Source organism: Tachyglossus aculeatus, chromosome 4, assembly GCF_015852505.1.
Source record: "Tachyglossus aculeatus isolate mTacAcu1 chromosome 4, mTacAcu1.pri, whole genome shotgun sequence".
In the NCBI taxonomy this organism is placed as follows: Eukaryota; Metazoa; Chordata; class Mammalia; order Monotremata; family Tachyglossidae; genus Tachyglossus; species Tachyglossus aculeatus.
In genome coordinates, this window is record NC_052069.1 from 23,392,324 (window position 1) to 23,411,733 (window position 19,410).

The 19,410-nt window shown below is 43.6% G+C and overlaps 1 protein-coding gene across 1 annotated transcript in view; it reads right to left on the minus strand.

Moving 5' to 3' along the window:
* The window catches only part of NEGR1 (neuronal growth regulator 1), a 1,261,670-nt gene that overhangs the window by 265,093 nt on the left and 977,167 nt on the right, over positions 1 to 19,410 (minus strand). Inside the window, exon 6 of the mRNA XM_038745743.1 lies at positions 1,025 to 1,176. Coding sequence (XP_038601671.1) covers positions 1,025 to 1,176 — 152 coding nt within the window. The remainder of the gene's footprint in view (positions 1 to 1,024; positions 1,177 to 19,410) is intronic.

The window sequence follows — 19,410 nt, forward strand, 5'->3', positions numbered from 1 at the left end:
CTACCTAGTCTCCAATTTCATTTTTAAGCAATACAAATTTAGCATATCCATCCCTTCTTCTTGTAGACATGACGTTCATGGTTGGAACAAACCTTAGAGCATTCTCTGTAATCTTCAATACAGCCCGTGTTATCTCAGGATTATAATATCAACTAAAAATACATATTAAGAAATGAAACCTATCATGGATATGAAATATAAAGATAATGCAGATGCTAAGCAGATGCTTTTCTCTCTTGGGCGTCAAATGAAGGTACAGTCATCCTTGAGAATTTGGAAGTTTAGGAGATACCCTAACCTCTCATTGCCCCTATCCTTAGTGGGGCAAAGAGAATAACACTAGATCGGTTACACAGTTGAAATTAAAATGCCCAAATTCATCACAAAAGAAAAGCTTTACAACCACTATTCACTACTGAATGCATCCCTGTAGTACAGCTTCCCTGCTCATTTCATCACCTTAGAAACAGAGGAAGAGAAAGATTTTTTTTTCTACAAACAGTAAAATGTATTTATCTCAACAACTTTAGGCTTATGTTCCAGAAAGACAGAATGCATTCAGGCTGTCAAAAAAGCTCCATGCTATTTCCAAGATCAGCCATCTAGGATCTTTTTACAGCACATTAAGCTCTGAATAGTCCCAAGATAACTCTTATAAAGAAGTCCAGCTCACAGCAAATTCTAGGCAGCGTCCTACCCATCAGATAAAAACACTTCACACTAAACCACACCAACTCTCCTGAGTCTGCAGAGATGTTCTAGGTTCCAATAGATTTTCATCTCTTTTCCAAAACAGCCTTCCAAAACTCACAGGGAATTCTCCACAGGATGGAAGTTTTATTTTGGCAGGGGATGGTGGAGAGAGGAAGGCTAAGTCCATTGGCAAAAGAAAGAATTATGGGCATAAGTATCTGTGGCTCATCTTTGATAAACCATAATCCATGTAGGTATTCTCAGTCTCCGCCACGGACGTGAGTAGGTAGCAGCACCTGAAAATGCGAGACAGTACGGTCACGGGACTTACGGTTGAGAAGCAGGCTCGCGTTGGTTGTTCCCAGCTTGTTGGCAGCCACACACGTATAGTTGCCGAAGTGTTCCTGTGTCACATTGGAGACAGTCAGTATGGATCTTGAGCCGTAGTTTTGAATCGAAATCCCTTGCTGACCGCTGAAGAGCCTAGAAGACAAAAGCGGCCAATCTAGGTAACTTGCACATGCTGGCGAGTCTCGATTTCCATCTTCCTTGGGTCATGCTGTCAGGGCAACAGAAGAGTAGTTCGTTTTAACCACAATGCCAGAGCCTGACAGAAAAATGATGACACAAAGCTGTTTTTATTTTTGGCTGCATCTTTTCTGGAAAAAAAAGCAGAGCTACAATTGCATACTATTCCCATGGGATGGTTCCCGCTTATTCCTTTGTTCAACCTAAGCGCACTGAGGCAGGTTCCGCTTGGGTATTTTTATGACTCACTCTAAAGCCAGGTAATAGCTTACCTTAGAGGGAAGGCAAATGAGGGGAAGAAGAGAGTGAACATTAAATGAGAAGTGGGTGTTCTCCATGGGTGGGGAGGAGGCCAGGGGCAGCTGGGCCGAGGTAGAATACAAAGCAAGAAATGAGCTCTGTAAGTTCAATTCATTCATTCATTCAATCGTATTTATTGAGTGCTTACTGTGTGTTAAGCGCTTGGGAAGTACAAGTTGGCAACATATAGAGACGGTCCCTACCCAAAAGTGGGCTCACAGTCTAACAGTAGGCTACAGTCTTGTTTTGCCAGTGTCAGCCTGGCCCGACCAACCCGTTTCTGTTGGTGCCCCCCTTCTAGACTGTGAGCCCGCTGTTGGGTAGGGACCGTCTCTATATGTTGCCAACTTGTACTTCCCAAGCGCTTAGTACAGTGCTCTGCACACAGTAAGTGCTTAATAAATACGATTGAATGAATGAATGAATGCATGAATGGCATAACCTCGCACAGAAGTCACGCCCAACAGGATGTCAGGGAATTGCTGGCTGCCAAGAATTGCATCACTGGACTATTTAGAAAATGAATGTAAGTACTTAAAACAGAGAAGAGACTCTTTTTAAATTAGCTGAACACTAAGTTGACCTTTACTCCCCTCATCAGAACCTGCAGGATCTTGGACAGGAAGCATATCTACTAACTCTGTTCTACGGTACTCTCCCAAGCACACAGTAATAATAATAATAATAATAATAATAATGGCATTTATTAAGCGCTTACTATGTGCAAAGCACTGTTCTAAGTGTTGGGGAGGTTTCAAGATGATCAGGTTGTCCCATGGGGGGCTCACAGTCTTAATCCCCATGTTACAGATGAGGTAACTGAGGCACAGAGAAGTGACTTGCCCAAAGTCACACAGCTGACAATTGGCGGAGTCAGGATTTGAATCCATGACCATTGACTCCAAAGCCCGGGCTCTTTCAACTAAGCCATGCTGCTTCTCCGTTTCTTGTCTCCGGGTGCTCTGCGCCTGGGAATTGCTTAATAAATACCATTGATTGAAATATATACTATTGATCGATTTGCTTGAGCGATGCCAAGTAAGTCTGGGAGAGGGGGAGTGGAGGGCAGCAAAAAGTGTGTACCACCACACTGCTCTAACCACCGTCTACTGTGCCAACCTCAGTTGTGGGTTTGTGTCACTGTGCCTACTGCTCTGGGATCCTTCCCCGCCCCTGGCTTTGGCTTGGTTTTGGATCTACACAAATCTGCTTCCCTCCCTTGGGTCCAGAGAAGCAGCGTGGCTCAGTGGAAAGAGCACAGGCTTGGGAGTCAGAGGTAATGGGTTCAAATTCCGGCTCCGCCGCATGTCAGCTGTGTGACCTTGGGCAAGTCACTTAACTTCTGTGCCTCAGTTGCCTCATCTGTAAAATGGGGATTAAGACTTTCAGCCCCATGTGGGACAACCTGATCACCTTGTATCTTCCCCAGTGCTTAGAACAGTGCTTTGCACATAGTAAGTGCTTAACAAATGTCATCATCATCATCATTATCATAGGGAAGCAGCATGGCGTAGTGGAAATAGTGTGGGTTTGGGAGTCAGGGGACGTGGGTTCCAATCCACCTCACCACTTGTATGCTGTGTGACCTTGGGCAAGTCACTTAATTTCTCTGCCTCAGTTACCTCATCTGTAAAGTGGGGATTAAGACTTTGAGCCTCGTGTGGGACAACCTGATTGACTTGTATTTCCCCCAGTGCTTAGAACAGTGCTTGGCACATAGTAAGCACTTAACAAATTCCATTATTATTATTATCATTATTATTATTATTATTATTATTATTATTATTATTATTAAAGCTGCCTCCTGCAGGAATCCCAAACCTGGTGGGGAGGGTAATAATAATAATACTTTTTAAGAGCTTACTGTGTGCCAAACACTGTTCTAAGCACTGGAGTAGTTACCAAAACTCTTCACCATTGGCTTAAACTACTTCATCACCTTGCCCCCTCCTACCTCATCTTGCTACTCTCCTACTAGAGAAGAAGCGTGGCTCAGTGGAAAGAACCCAGGCTTTGGAGTCAGAGTTCATGGGTTCAAATCCCAGCTCTGCCAATTGTCAGCTGTGTGACTTTGGGCAAGTCACTTCACTTCTCTGGGCCTCAGTTACCTCATCTGTAAAATGGAGGTTAAGACCATGAGCCCCCCGTGGGACAATCAGATCACCTTGTAACCTCCCCAGCGCTTACAACAGTGCAGTGCAAGGCCCTACTGAGGGCTCACCTCCTCCAGGAGGCCTTCCCAGACTGAGCCCCCTCCTTCCTCTCCCCCTTCTCCCCATCCTTCCGCCTTACCTCCTTCCCTTCCCCAAAGTACCTGTATATATGTATGTTTGTATGGATTTATTACTCTATTTATTTTACCTGTACATATCTATTCTATTTATTTTATTTTGTTAATATGTTTTGTTTTGTTGTCTGTCCCCTCCGTTCTAGACTGTGAGCCCGCTGTTGGGTAGGGACTGTCTCTATATGTTGCCAACTTGTACTTCCCAAGCACTTGGTACAGTGCTCTGCACACAGTAAGTGCTCAATAAATACTATTGAACGAATGAATGAATGAATGTGTTGCACATAGTAAGCACTTATTAAATGCCATTATTATTATTATTATTATTATTATTATTATTATTATTACTACAACCCAGGCACCACACTTCGTTCATCTAATGCCCATCTCCCTACTGACCACTCACCCATGTCCTGCCTCTGGCTTGGAATGCCCTCCTTCCCCAAATCCAACAGTCAATTACTCTATCCACCTTCAAAGCCTTATTGAAGGCACATCTCCACCAAGAGGTCTTCCTTGACCAAATCCTCCCCTTTCCTCCTCTCCCACTACCTCTATGCTCCCCTGACCTGCTCCCTTTGTTATTATTCTTAATAATAATATAATAATTGTTATATTTGTGAAGCATTTACTATGTGCCAGGCACTGTACTAAGTGCTGGGGGTGGATACAAGCAAATCTGGTTAGACAGACCCTGTCTCAGATGGGGCTCACAGTCTTAATCATTCATTCATGGAGAGAAGTAGCGTGGCTCAGTGGAAAGAGCACGGGCTTTGGAGTCAGAGGTCATGGGTTCGAATCCCGGCTCCACCACATGTCTGCTGTGTGACCTTGACCAAGTCACTTAACTTCTCTGAGCCTCAGTTACCTCATCTGTAAAATGGGGATTAAGACTGTGAGCCCCCCGTGGGACAACCTGATCACCTTGTATCCCCCCCAGCGCTTAGAGCAGTGCTTTGCACATAGTAAGCACTTAACAAATGCCATTATTATTATTATTATTCAATCATATTTATTGAGTGCTTACTATGTGCAGAGCACTGTACTAAGCATTTAGAACGTACAATTCGGCAACAGATAGAGACAATCCCTACCCAACAACAGGCTCAAAGTCTAGAAGGGGGAGACAGACAACAACCCATTTTACAGATGAGGTATCTGAGGCACAGAGAAGTAAAGTGATTTGCCCAAGGCCACACAGCAGACAAGTGGCAGAGCCGGGATTAGAACCCATGACCTTCTTACTCCCAGGCCCATGCTCTATCCACTAAGCCAAGCTGCTTCTTTTCCCCACTCCCATCCCCACAGCACTTTGTACATATCTGCAATTTATTTATTCATAGTAATGTCTGTTCCCCCCACCCCACCCCCAGGCTATAAGCTCATTGTGGGCTGGGAATGTATCTGTTCATTGTTGTACTGTACTCTCCCAAGCGCTTAGTACAGTACTCGGCACAAATTAAGCACTCAAAATATATGATTGAATGAATGAATACAAGTTAATCAGGTTGGCCGCAGTCCCTGTCCCACTTGGGGTTCACCCTCTTAGTCCCCATTTTGCAGATGAGCTAAATGAGGCTCAGAGAAGTGAAGTGACTTGCCCGAAGTCACACAGCAGATGTGGTGGAGCAAGGATTAGAGTTCTGATCTTTTCAAGAGGGTTTGGGAGATGGTTGGGAGCTAGATCAGAACTGCTCTGACGACGAGAAAGCGCCTTGAAGCTACTGCAGGCTCCTGGGATCCCACCGGTTTTCAAGCCTACAAACCACTAACCTGTCTTTCCTCTCCCCTTCTTTCCAGACATCCCTGCTCTTTGTGCAATTGTGAGATCCTTTTTTTTTTTATCAGAAACCAAGTTGTACCAGAATCCCCTTCAGCTTAAACATCAGCTAGGGGAGACAGAGAGGGAGGCAGAGGGTTGAAGAAGAAATCTGAGTACATTTAGCTGAAAAACATCTGTAAATGTCCTCAGCCTCATGTGGCTGAATAAGAGGAATGAAAAGGGATTGGGGCAGATTTCATTGATTTCTCTGCTTTGACTTTCTTTGCGATCTTTATTTTTCAAACTTATTGGTTTTGGAATGTGAGGCTTCATTTAAAATTTGTTTTTAAAAATCTCTGGCAATAATCAGAAACTTACGATTTGTTCTGATGTTTGATTGAAATAAATTTGAATCTATTACAATAATATGTTTTCAAAATCTGTTGCTGTGAGAAGGTGTTTGGTTCAAAAGAGCTGTTTCTAGAGATGTAGAGAAGGCAGTCACAGAAAGGCCCACACAAATAATTTAGAGTTCCTGAAGTCATGAAGATGGGGAAGTGTGCCAGGGAAGATAGTCACCTCAAAAAGGCTTGTGGGAGAGGATCAGAACTGGCTTGGGAAGTTAGATGGGAAGGAGGACTTCTAAGCCTTAAGTGTTTCTGAGACTTGTACCCTAAACAACCAGACGAGCTCAAAATCAGGTCTTTTCTGAGGAGTTGGTGGATGGCTGCGAGTCTCAGAGCCTCCACTGGTTTGGGAGAGTCCTCCTCTATCTCTACGTCACTGTGAGGCCTTGAATTTGCCCACCCCAAGGCTGGCATTGAAAGAAACAATATGAATATCTGTTCATGCTCCAGGGATATGTACTTTTTCCAGGGCTGGCCTCAGATGATAAGCAAGGTCAAGTGTCACCTCAGAGCAGCAAGATGGTTGCCCCTAGAGACATTCAAGGTGGCCCCCAAATCAGACTTCCTTATGAAGATGGTTGCCACATATGAGCAGAGTTCTTTGAAACCCAGAGATTCCACCCTGTATATCCCCAAGCCTGGAAACACAAACAGGGAACAGAGGGAACATGCAGAGAGCAGGAAGCAATAGGATCTAGGGGAGCCAGGGAGGACAGGAAGGGGTAGACTTGTGGAGATATGGGACCAGAAGCTAGAGCCATTGCTTGGAGAAGCAGCTGGGGGACTCAGCGGTGAGTACTGCTTTCTCCACAGCCCAAGGTGAGCTAGAGTTGGCTCTTCGGCACAAAACAGGAGTAGGGAAGGTGGAATAACACAATTTCGATAAAGTCACAAGTCACTGCACCATCTTGTCACCAAGTTGCATCCCCGTGCAGCACATGTGACGTGTCAAGAGTCCGATGAGAAGTGGCCCTCTGAATTCCTACCTCAGGGCATAGGCCCGACTGAAGCCGGCTTTGGTACGAAAATACTGGTGATGGTATTTTTCCCGGAAAAAGTGCAAGAATCTTTCCTTGAAGTTGCATAAGAAATATAGAAAAAAAACTCACTGAAAGGAACTCTTGAAGTTAGAATGCCTACGGACCCTATCTGGCAATTGCCGCTTTCTGCTATTGCTTTTGACTAATTTTCATCTAACGTTGGATGATTTTATCCATGGAGAAGTGCAGCTCCCTCTGGAATGAAAAATGACCAACAGCCAGGATACAGAGCCTCATCCTTCATTCTCAGAGATGACACTGCTGATGGTGTTGTGATCCATGGGTGTGCGGGTAAAGTGGAAAAGACTGATGTGCAATAAAATCAGTCCTTTCCACGCTGTACACACAGGGGCTCTCTCTTTGGGTTATGACTACCAACACTGCAGACTATTTTATTGCTTGTAGCTTTGGTTTGTTGACTCAAAGACTGCCTCTGCTCATTCATTCACTTATTCATTCAATCACATTTAGCGAGCGCTTACTGTGCGCAGAGCACTGTACTAAGCAGTTGGGAGAGTACAATACAACAATAGACAGATACATGCCTGGTACACAACAAGCATAAAGTCTAGAGCAGGCAGACAAGCATGAATATAAATAAATAAAATTGCAAATATGTACATAAGTGCTGTAAGGGATGGGATGCGGGAGGAGCAAAGGGAACAAGAAGAAGAAGAAGAGGGTGGGAGATGAGGAAATGAGGAAAGGTGGGGCTCAGTCTGGTAGGGCCTCCTGGAAGAAATGTGCCTTCAGTAAGGCTTTGAAGAGGGTGGGGGAAGTGTAATTGTCTGTTGGATTTGAGGAGGGAGGGTGTGCCAGGACAGTGGCAGGATTTGAACTAGGGGTCAGCCTGAGATAGACGAGATAGAGACACAGTGAGAAGGTTAGCACCAGAGGAATGAAACATGAGGGCAGGGTTTTAGAAGGAGAGAAGTGAGATAGGAGGGGGCAAGGCAGTGGAGTTCTTTAAAGCCAGTGGTGAGGAGTTTTTATTTGATGCAGAGGTGAAGGGGCAACCACTGGAGTTTTTTAAGGAGGAGGGTGACATCTTTTTCTGGACTGTGAGCCCATTGTTGGGAAGGGACCGTCTCTATATGCTGCCGATTTGTACTTCTCTGCACACAGTAAGCGCTCAATAAATGCGATTGAATGAATGAATGAATAAATAAATATGATTGAATGAATGAATGTCTTGAATGTTTTTGTAGAAAAATGATCCAGGCATCAGAGTGAAGCATGGACTGGAGTGGAGAGAGACAAGAGACTGGGGGATCAGGAAGGAGGCTGATGCAATAATTCAGGTGGATAGCATGAGTGGTTGTATTAATGTGGTAGCAATTTGGTTGGAGAGGAAAGAGTGGATTTTAGCGATGTTGTGAAGGTGGGACCAACAGGATTTAGTGGTGGATTGAATATGTGAGTTGAATGACAGAGAGGAGTCAAGACTAATGCCGAGGTTATGGGCTTGTGAGACAAGAAGGATGGAGGTACAATCTGCAGTGCTAGGAAAGTAAGGTGGGAAGATAAAGAGCTCTGTTTTAGACATGTTAATTTGGAGGTGACAGGAGGATATTCAGGTAGAGATGTTTTGAAGGCAGAAGGAGATGTAAGACTGGAGAGAGGGAGAGGGATCAGGACTGGAGATGTAGATTTGGGTATTATTCACATAGAGGTGGTAGTTGAAGCCATGGGAGCAAATGAGTCCTCCAAGAGAGTGGGTGTAGATGGAGAATAGAAGGGGACCCAGAACTGAATCTTGAGGGACCCCCACAGCTAGGGGATGGGAGGCAGAACAGGAGCCCATGAAGGAGACTGAGATTGAAAGGCCAGAGAGATAAGAGGAGAACCAGGAGAGGAGAGAGTCAGTGAAGCCATGCTTGGATAACTTTTCCAATACAAGGGGGTGGTTCACAGTGTTGAAGGCAGCTGAAACATCGTGGAGGATTAGGATGGAGAAGAGACTGCTGGATTTGGCAAGAAAGAGATGATAGGTGACCTTCGAGAGGACAGTTTCTGTGGAGTGTAGGGGACGGATGCCAGATTGGAGGCGATCAAGGAGAGAATTGGAGGAGAAGAATCTGAGATAGCTGGTGTAGGCAACTCACTCAAGAAGTTCATTCATTCATTCATTCATTCATTCATTCATTCATATTTATCAAGTGCTTACTGTATGCAGAGCATGGTACTAAGCACTTGGAAAAGACAATTATGCAACAGGTAGAAACGGTCCTTACCCAACAACGGGCTCACAGTCTAGAAGGGGGAGACAGACAACAAAACAAAACAAGTAAACAGGTGCAATGCCATCACAAAAAATAGAATTATAGATATAAACACATCATTAATAAAATAAATAGAGTAAAAATATGGACAAATATACACCAGTGCTGTGGAGAGGGGAAGGGGTAGGGCAGAGGGAGGGAGTGGAGGCGATGGGGCGGGGAGGAGGAACAGAGGATAAGTGGGGGGGCTCAGTCTGGGAAGGCCTACTGGAGGAGGTGAGCTCTCAGTAGGGCTTTGAAGGGAGGAAGAGAGTTAGTTTGGTGGATGTGTGGAGGGAGGGCATTCCAGGCCAGAGGTAGGACGTGGGCCAGGGGTCGATGGCGGGACAGGTGAGAACGAGGCCCAGTGAGGAGGTTAGTGGCAGAGGAGCAGAGTGTGTTGGCTGGGCTGGAGAAGGCGAGCAGGGAGGTGAGGTGGAAGGGTGCAAGGTGATGCAGAGCTTTGAAGCCAATAGTGAGGAGTTTTGGCTTCCTGTGAAGGTTGATAGGCAACCACTGGAGGGGAACTGGAGTTTGGAGGGGGCTGGTAAGAGGGAGACTCAGTGGCTGTTAATCCACCTTTGCTGCGTATCAAGTTGGTCTGCTCACTGCAATCGTAGTTTCCCAGCATTGCAACCCTTTGCTGATGCATTTAAAGATGTGTTTCCTCATATCTTTACAGCATTTGTTCAATGCATGCTCTCTTCTGATGTTAGGCGGTCTAAGCTTCCTATTCAGCAGTTGCTGTAGCTGTACTATCCTGCTGTGATAATTCCCACAAGACCAATCCGGTAAAGCCAGGTGTGGCCATCATTTGTTTCAAGATAATGCATTTTATTACACATCCTCCTTGACTTCTGATAACTTATGGGTGAGACTGGTGAAATGTGGCTTGAGAAGCTACAGTTGATATCTGAACTGAGGCCTGGTCTAATAGCTGTAGGCCTTTAATTTAGCCTAGGCCTGATTCATTCAATTGTATTTATTGAGCGCTTACTGTGTGCAGAGCGCTTAATGGTACCAAATGTCTCAGTGGGTCTGATCATTTTTCTTGATTCAATGTTCTCCTGAAGAAGCACCATGAGCTAGTGGAAGAGTACAGAAATGGGATTCAGAGGATCTGCATACCAATCCCACTTCTGATATTTGCCTGCTTTTTGGTCTTGGGAAAGTCGTTTACCCTCTCAGCTTCCTCACTGTCCTCATATTTGACATGATTTCCTCCGATTTAGACTGTGAGTCCCACTTGGGACTGGAGCTGTGTCCAGTCTGCTTATCTTGTATCTGCTGATATACAACATCAAGACCACACTGGCTGTGATAAGGTCCTGTAATGGAGCAAATCTCTAGCAGAGAAGCCATATTTGCCTAAACTCAGTAATAAGGGATAAATATTCAGTATTTATATAACCACTTTTAATATCAGGCAGAGGATGGCAACATGGCCTTCTAGAAAGAAAGAAAGAAAGAAAGAGCACAGGATGAGGTACAGAAGACCTAGCTTCTAGTCCACTTGTCTGTTGTTCATTCATTCAAGCGTATTTACTGAGCACTTACTGTGTGCAAAGCACTGTACTAAGCACTTGGGAAGTACAAGTCGGCAACATAGAGATGGTCCCTACCCAACAATGGGCTCACAGTCTAGAAGAGGGAGACAAACAAAACAAAACATGTTGTGTGACTCTGGGTGAGGGACTTAAATTCTTGGGGCCTCAGTTTCCTCTTCTGTAAGATGGTCATAAAAGATCAGTCCTCCTTCCCCTCTCCTTAGGCTGTGAGCCCCATGTCCAAGCTGATTATTTTACAGCTAAACCAGTGCTTGGCACATGGTAAATCCCATAGATTATTATGGTAATTATTACAATAATTATGATTGTTATTATTAATGTTTTTATCACCCATATGTGGAGGATAGAAGAAAGCACCATGGGAGAATGAATCCTCGATTGATCCAGAAGTAGCATTCATTAGGTTCTTGTTCAATTACGGTGAACTGAAATCAGGCTATATGTTACAATAATAATAATAATTTAATAATTTTGGTATTTGTTAAGCGCTTACTATGTGAAAAGCACTGTTCTAAGTGCTGGGAAGGATACAAGGTGATCAGGTTGTCCCATGTGGGGCTCACAATCTTAATTCCCATTTTCCAGATGAGGTAACTGAGGCTCAGAGAAGGGCAGTGACTTGCCCAAAGTCACACAGCTGACAAGCGGCAGAGCCGGGATTTGAACCAATGACCTCTGACTCCAAAGCCCGAGCTCTTTCCACTGAGCCACGCTGCTTCCCCAACACCCTACAACACCCGAAGCAACGAGTGGACCACTCAGCTATCTGTCTAACCTTATTCCAACATCCCAAAGTTGCTCTAGCGCTGGGGACCTGCCATCACCAATGGTTCAGAGGGGGATGTACAGTGTCTAATGATGATAATAATAATTTTGGAATTTGTTAAGTGCTTACTATGTGCCAAGCACTGTTCTAAGAGCTGGGGTAGTTACAAGGGAATCAGGGTGTCCCACTGGGGCTCACAGTCTTAATCCCCATTTTGCAGATGAGGCATCTGAGGCACAGAGAAGTTAAGTGACTTGCCCAAAGTCACACAGCTGACAAGCGATGGATCAGGGATTGGAACCCAAGACCTCTGACTCCCAAACCTGGGCTCTTTCCACTGAGGCACGCTGCTTCTTATGCTGCTTCTAGACGGTAAGCTCGCAATGACAGCACCTGTATATATGTCTGTACATATTTATTTCTCTATTTATTTATTTATTTATTTATTTTACTTGTACATATCTATTCTATTTATTTTATTTTCTTGGTATGTTTGGTTTTGCTCTCTGTCTCCCCCCTTTTAGACTGTGAGCCCACTATTGGGTAGGGACTGTTTCTATATGTTGCCAACTTGTACTTCCCAAGTGCTTAGTACAGTGCTCTGCACACAGTAAGTGCTCAATAAATATGATTGATGATGATGATGAATGAACTAGGAATGTGTCTGCTAATTCTGCTGTATTGCACTCTCCCAAGCTCTGCACCATACAGGGCTCTGCACTTAATAAGGAATCAATAAATACCATCGACTGATTGATTGATTATTGTTAATTTTCAAGTAACACTTTCCTCAGCCTCCAGTTTTTGGGAAGTGTTAAGCAAGCTGAATTACTATATCTCTGTTACCAGTTTCAGGGGAGTCCATGACAATACACTATTGGCTTCTCTTTTGCATTATTTCCAACTTTGAGTATTAAAGTTTTATTTTTAAAAATCATAAAAATGTTAATAAATGCCATTCTCCTGAGAATTCAAGTTGAACTCCTTTACTTTGTGTTACGTGGCTTGCATCTAATCCAAGATAAAGTATACTGAAGTTAAGTTCAAGATTAAAATAAGCAGCCATGCTTGATTACTCTGGGAATTACTTAGATTTCATGAAATAGCAGAATATTGGCTTATCCAAACCCCAAACAAATTTTAATCTGATTAATAAAACTTTGGGTTCAATAAACCTTGAACAACTTTCACCTGAGCAGTAAACTGAATCATCTTTAATTCTGAATCAAGAAAATAGGACACAAAACTTGAGGTTGGAAATCGTGTACTCTTTTGCCTCAAAATGCAAATCATTATTAATGCTACATTTCCATAGTGATTATTGAATATTTTTCTGCATCGCATTAATGACTTTATTTTTCTGCTAATCAGTATATGCTACTGCACCTACATTACAATTTTGCTCATTGCGGATGATAGTTTCAGCTGACATCTCCACCAAAGACAAACTCTGTGGAGAACTGAGTTTGGTCCTAATTACTGAAACCAAGGCGGTGGCTAGCAATTGATCAATAGTATTTTATTGAATGCTTACAGCGTGCAGAGCGATGTGATCGGCTCTTGGGAGAGCATAATAAAGAAAAATCAATCAATCAATCGTATTTATTGAGTGCTTACTGTGTGCAGAGCACTGTACTAAGCGCTTGGGAAGTACAAGTTGGATCCCTGCCCTTAAAGACGTTTGAAATGTAACAGGGAAGTGAAGTATGGATGAGAGTGGGAGAGACAGGAGGTTGGGAGGTCAGCAAGGAGGCTGATGAGGTACTCTAGACGGGATGGGATGAGTGACTGTATTAAGTGATAGCTGTTGGGATGGAGAGGAAAGGACGGATTTTAGCGATGTTTGTGAAGGTGGGACCGACAGGATTTGGTGACGGACTGGATGTGTGGGTTGAATGAGACACGGACGTCGAGGATAACGGCAAGGTTACACTCTCCCAAGCACTTAGGCTTCCCTTCAAAGCCCTACTGAGAGCTCACCTCCTCCAGGAGGCCTTCCCAGACTGAGCCCCCTCCTTCTACTCCCCCTCAACCTCCTCCCTATCTTCCTCACCTTACCTCATTCCCCTCCCCACAGCACCTGTATATATGTATATATGTTTGTATACTCTATGTATTTACTTATTTTATTTGTATATATTTATTCTATTTATTTTATTAATATGTTCTGTTTTGTTGTCTGTTTCCCCCTTCTATTCATTCATTCATTCAATCATATTTATTGAGCGCTGTACTAAGCGCTTGGGAAGTACAGGTTGGCAACATATAGAGACGGTCCCTACCCAACAGTTTAGAAGGGGGAGACAGAGAACAAAACAAAACATATTAACACAATAAAATAAATAGAATAAATATGGACACATAAAATAAATGGAGTAATAAATACATACAAACATATATACATATGTACAGGTGCTGTGGGGAGGGGAAAGAGGTAAGGCGGGGGGGAGACTTGAGCCCGCTGTTAGCTAGGGACCATCTCTATATGTTGCCGACTTGTACTTCCCAAGGGCTTAGTACAGTGCCCTGCACACAGTAAGTGCTCAATAACTACGATTGAATGAATGAATAGTACAGGGCTCTGCACACAGTAAGCACCCAATAAGTACGACTGAATGAATGAATGGGTAGATGAATGGATGGATGATGCTCTCTCTCTCTCTCTCTCTCTGGAACCCTGAGGTCCAGCTTGACAGGATTTCAGGTCTCAGCCATCTTAAGGCTGTGGAAATCCTTGGCTAATGACACACAGAGGACTTCCCCTTGCATGTGTCATGGATTTTCCTGCTAGTCCTGTTGTTGCTACAGCGGAAAGAACATGGATCTGGGCATCAGGAGCACTGGGTTCTAGCGCCAGCTCTGCCAGTTGGGGGCTGCCTGCTTTGGCCACTGAGAGTGAAGATTTATGGCTACCTGAGACAAACGCGACAAACATAAGCCCAGCATTAAGTCTTCCAAACAGTGAGCCAATGTGGACGGACAAGAACTCAGGTACTACTAAACCATTCATTCATTCATTCATTCAATTGTATTTATCAATCTAATCAATCATATTTATTGAGCTCTTACTGTGTGCAGAGCACTGTACTAAGCACTTGGGAAGTACAAAGTTGGCAACATATAGAGACAGTCCCTACCCAACAGTGGGCTCACAGTCTAGAAGAGTGCTTCATCCCCCCCCGCCTTACCTTCTTCCCCTCCCCACAGCACCTGTGTATATGTATATATGTTTGTACGTATTTATTACTCTATTTTATTTGTACATGTTTATTCTATTTATTTTATTTTGTTAATATGTTTTGTTTTGTTGTCTTTTTCCCCCTTCTAGACTGTGAGCCCGCTGTTGGGTAGGGACCGTCTCTATATGTTGCCAACTTGTACTTCCCAAGTGCGAAGTACAGTGCTCTGCACACAGTAAGCTCTCAATAAATACGATTGAATAAATGAATGAATGAATGCAGAGCACTGTACTAGGCGCTTGAGAAGTACAAGTCGGCAACATATAGAGACGGTCCCTACCCGACAGCAGGCTCACAGTCTAGAACGGGGAGAGAGACAACAAAACCAAACAACCATCAGCCACCTGTGCAGTCGCAGTGCTGTGATCCAGCTTCTGCACTGCACTACGCTACCACAACTTCCTCTGGAAATATAAAAATTTACCTGTATTGGCACGTCACATTGTACTTCATCCTCGCCTACTGACAAGGCAAGGGTTTGTTCTGACGACTTGACACCTGTCCACATGTTTTATTTTGTTTTCTGTCTCCCCCTTATAGACTGAGCCCACTGTTGGGTAGGGACCATCTCTATATGTTGCCACCTTGCACTTCCCAAATGCTTAGTACAGTGCTCTGCACACAGTAAGCACTCAATAAATATGATTGAATGAATGAATGACATGTTGTCCTCCATTGCAGAGGACCTGGGTTCTACTCCCGGCTCTGCCATTTGTCTACTCTGTGACTTTGGACAAATCATTTAACTTCTCTGTGCCTCAGTTACCTCATCTGTAAGACTTTGAGCCACATGTGGGACAGGAATTGTGTCCAACTTGATTACCTTCTTGTATCTACCCCATCACTTAGTACTGTGCCTGGCACATAGTAAGCACCTAACAAATACCATAAAAAAGGCAATACTGCATCCCAGCTAAACACTGGGAGTCAATTGTTAAGAATAGGTCTTCATGGCACCCTGCCATCATTTCATTCATTCAATCGTATTTATTGAGCGCTTACTGTGTGCAGAGCACTGTACTAAGTGCTTGGGAAGTACAAGTTGGCAACATATAGAGACAGACGGTCCCTACCCAACAGTGGGCTCACAGTCTGGAAGAAACCTTAGGTCCCACCGAGATATGAACTCGGATCACTGGACTCAAAGTCCAGAGTGCTAACCATTACACCACTGGGCGCCATCAAGAAAGAAGATGCTGTCTGTGAGTAAAAACTTTGTATAGAGAAGAAACTAGGAGGCAGAAAAGAGCACCAGACACAATAAACATTAAATACACCAGGACACAGGCGACAACTTTGTGTGTGCTTACTGTGGCCGGGACTGTGAATTTCCCATTGACTTTTGCAGTTACATAGTCATGGATGAACTTCGCAGTTAATGATGTTGAATATGAAGGACAACTCTGTATTTGGACTCTGGACCTTGACAATTATCAGGATAGTAAAATGGGACTCAATCTGCTCTCCTTATTTTCTGCCTCTTCCCCTATCTGTAATTGATTTTAATCTCTGTCTAATATACAGATGAGGTAACTGAGGCCCAGAGAAGTTAAATGATTTGCCTTAGGTCACACTTTCCAAAGGACGCAGTTTTCATTAGGCCACGCTGCTTCCTACACTGCTTAGGATTACTCTCCTAAGTGCTTAGTACAGTGCTTGGCTACTTCCCAAGCGCTTAGTACAGTGCTCTGCACACAGTAAGCACTTAATAAATACGATTGAATGAATGAATGAATAAATACTGTCAATTGACTGACTAGAGAGTATTTCTGGACCTGTTCTATTCCTGGATGAAGAAAGTAACTGGCAGAATGATCACTTCCGATGCAGCTGAAAGCATTCACCTTGTAACCTCCCCAGCGCTTAGAACAGTGCTTTGCACGTAGTAAGTGCTTAATAAATGCCATCATTATTATTATTAATCAATCAATCAATCGTATTTATTGAGCACGTACTGTGTGCAGAGCACTGCACTAAGCACTTGGGTAGTATAAGTTGGCAACATATAGAGACGGTCCTTACCTAACAGTGGGCTCACAGTCTAGAAGGGGGAGACAGAGAACAAAACATATTAACAAAATAAAATAAATAGAATAGATATGTACAAGTAAAATTAATGAATAGAGTAATAGATACGTACAAATATATATACATATATGCAGATTACTACAGGTAACCTGGTACCTGGTAACTACAGGTTATATACAGGTTGCTATTACAGGTTATTATTACTATTATTCAGACTCCATCAGTGTGGTTGAGGGGTATTTTAAGTTTGGGGAAAATGGCAGAGTTTTCCCAGTGTGCAAGGAACCATGCCGCTAACAGAGGACAAGATGCAGAGAAGTGCGGGAAGCTGAGTCAGCCGACACGATACCTCCTCAAGGGATCGGTGGTAGGGACACCCGCCGACCCATCACCATTACTCAGGGAACTGTACCGTGGAGACAGTGTGGGAGATCGGTACGATCCAATAGATTGAGTCAAGCCCAAGGCATCAATCAGGCCCAGGCCACTGGAAGCCAAGTGGGATCTGGGATGCAGGCCAAATCAAATCGGGAAGTCAGTCCAAGGACGGAGGATTCCAAAAGAGATGTGAGGCTCAGGTTAAGTGGCTGCGCGGAGTTTGCTGGTTCTGTCATGGCCCCGTTTTATAGAGCTCGGGCTCGGCTTCCGGCAGATGAAGAGGGAGAGGCAGCAGCATGGGCCGTCTGGCTTCCTCCACACCGCCGTGGGGATGGGCTGGGAGGGAAAGACACCATACTTTCCAGGGGAAATGGGGGAGAGGAACACACTACACCTTCCAGCATCGCCCGCAGATCTCTGTGTCTGTCACTCACTACCAGAGTAGCAACAAATGGTTCTCCATCATGTAGATGCCTCCTTCCCCTCCCCACAGCACCTGTATATATGTATGTATGTTTGTGCGTATTTATTACTCTATTTATTTTGTTTGAACATATCCCAGCGCTTAGAACAGTGCTTTGCACATAGTAAGCACTTAACAAATACCATTATTATTATTTAGTCTATTTATTTTATGTTGTTAATATGTTTTGTTTTGTTCTCTGTCTCCCCCTTCTAGACTGTGAGCCCGCTGTTGGGTAGGGACCGTCTCTAGATGTTGCCAACTTGTACTTCCCAAGCACTTAGTACAATGCTCTGCACACAGTAAGTGATCAATAAATACGACTGAATGAATGAATGAATGAATGAACTGCTAAGGAGAGGTTTAGCTAGGGGGACCATTTTGTAGAAACACTGGATTTTATTCCCCTTGGATGCCTCTGAAATATATTAAAAAATGGAGCCGACAGGAAATTATTTTCTCAACAAGGATCCAGCGGGGTACCCGGTCGAGATTGTGGCGGTCTGATTTCATGATTCGCCAAATGCATTATCAATTACAACCTCATCATTTATCAACCTCATCTCTACTTTTCACAGACGTGGAAGGTAAAAAAAAAAATGAAGAAAAAAGGAGCATGAGCAGTTCAAAATAGGAAAACAGGACAGGAATGAAAATTAATGTGAATGTGCTGCTATAGCAACCTATGGTTGTCCATGTTGCCTTGTACTTGAAGCTTTTAAACAATATGATATCGTTTTATTCCAGAGATGATTTTTAGAAACAGACTGCAGAATCTCATGGATCACCGCAGTAGCCCCAAGGGGTAGCTATCTTTAGTCTCCCATTCGAATAAATTAATGCTATTATAATATATTAGAACACATTAATGATTTTTGACTTTGGTAGAGTGTTTGAAAACTGTCTTGTTTACTTTTATCAATTTTAAGGAAATTTATATTTTCAGATGAAGACCTCTGGACTTTCTCACTCACAACTGCTTAATAAGCATGAAAAACCTATTACAGGTAACCCTACCTGACATCAACAAAGACAAACAGGAAGAGACTGACATCGACGAACTGTTCTACTCGTGAATCCCTTACAACCTGGGCTCTGGGAGATTTTTATTTTTAACTTTATTTTCCCTCTTCTGTTAGAACTGCATTTGAAATCTAGTTCTTCTTCAGCCCGTGTTGGACTGTTGGCAATTGGTATTTCCTCACAGCAGGTTTCCATTCTTTCTGCCTTACAAAAGTGGTACTTACGGAAAAGATACCGGGATTCCTAGGATAACAGAAATGGTAGCAATTCCTCCCTCTCCTGCTTTCTGCGGGTTAGGATTCTCTCCTGGGGAGGCAGGTGCCAGCAGTTTAGCTAATATTTCTCTCCTGAAATGAAATCTAAGCTTACTTGAGAAGTGTTGGGATTTTACTTTAAGACGCTCTTGAGGCAATTATAAAATCGAATCCACAGTGCAGTTAGGCATTGGGAGTGCTATCCTGATTCACGTTGTTTCCCAAATACCTGTCAAACTACTTATTGCACGTTCGCCATACGTACCACATTCTAGGGTCTTAAAACACCTTAACTCATAGTTAACACCCTCTCTTTTCATTCTGTAGGTGTAGAGTGTGGACTCCTTGTGGAAAGGGATCTTATAACTACATTGGGTTTTATGCTTCTTAAGTACTTATTTAAGTAGGTTGCA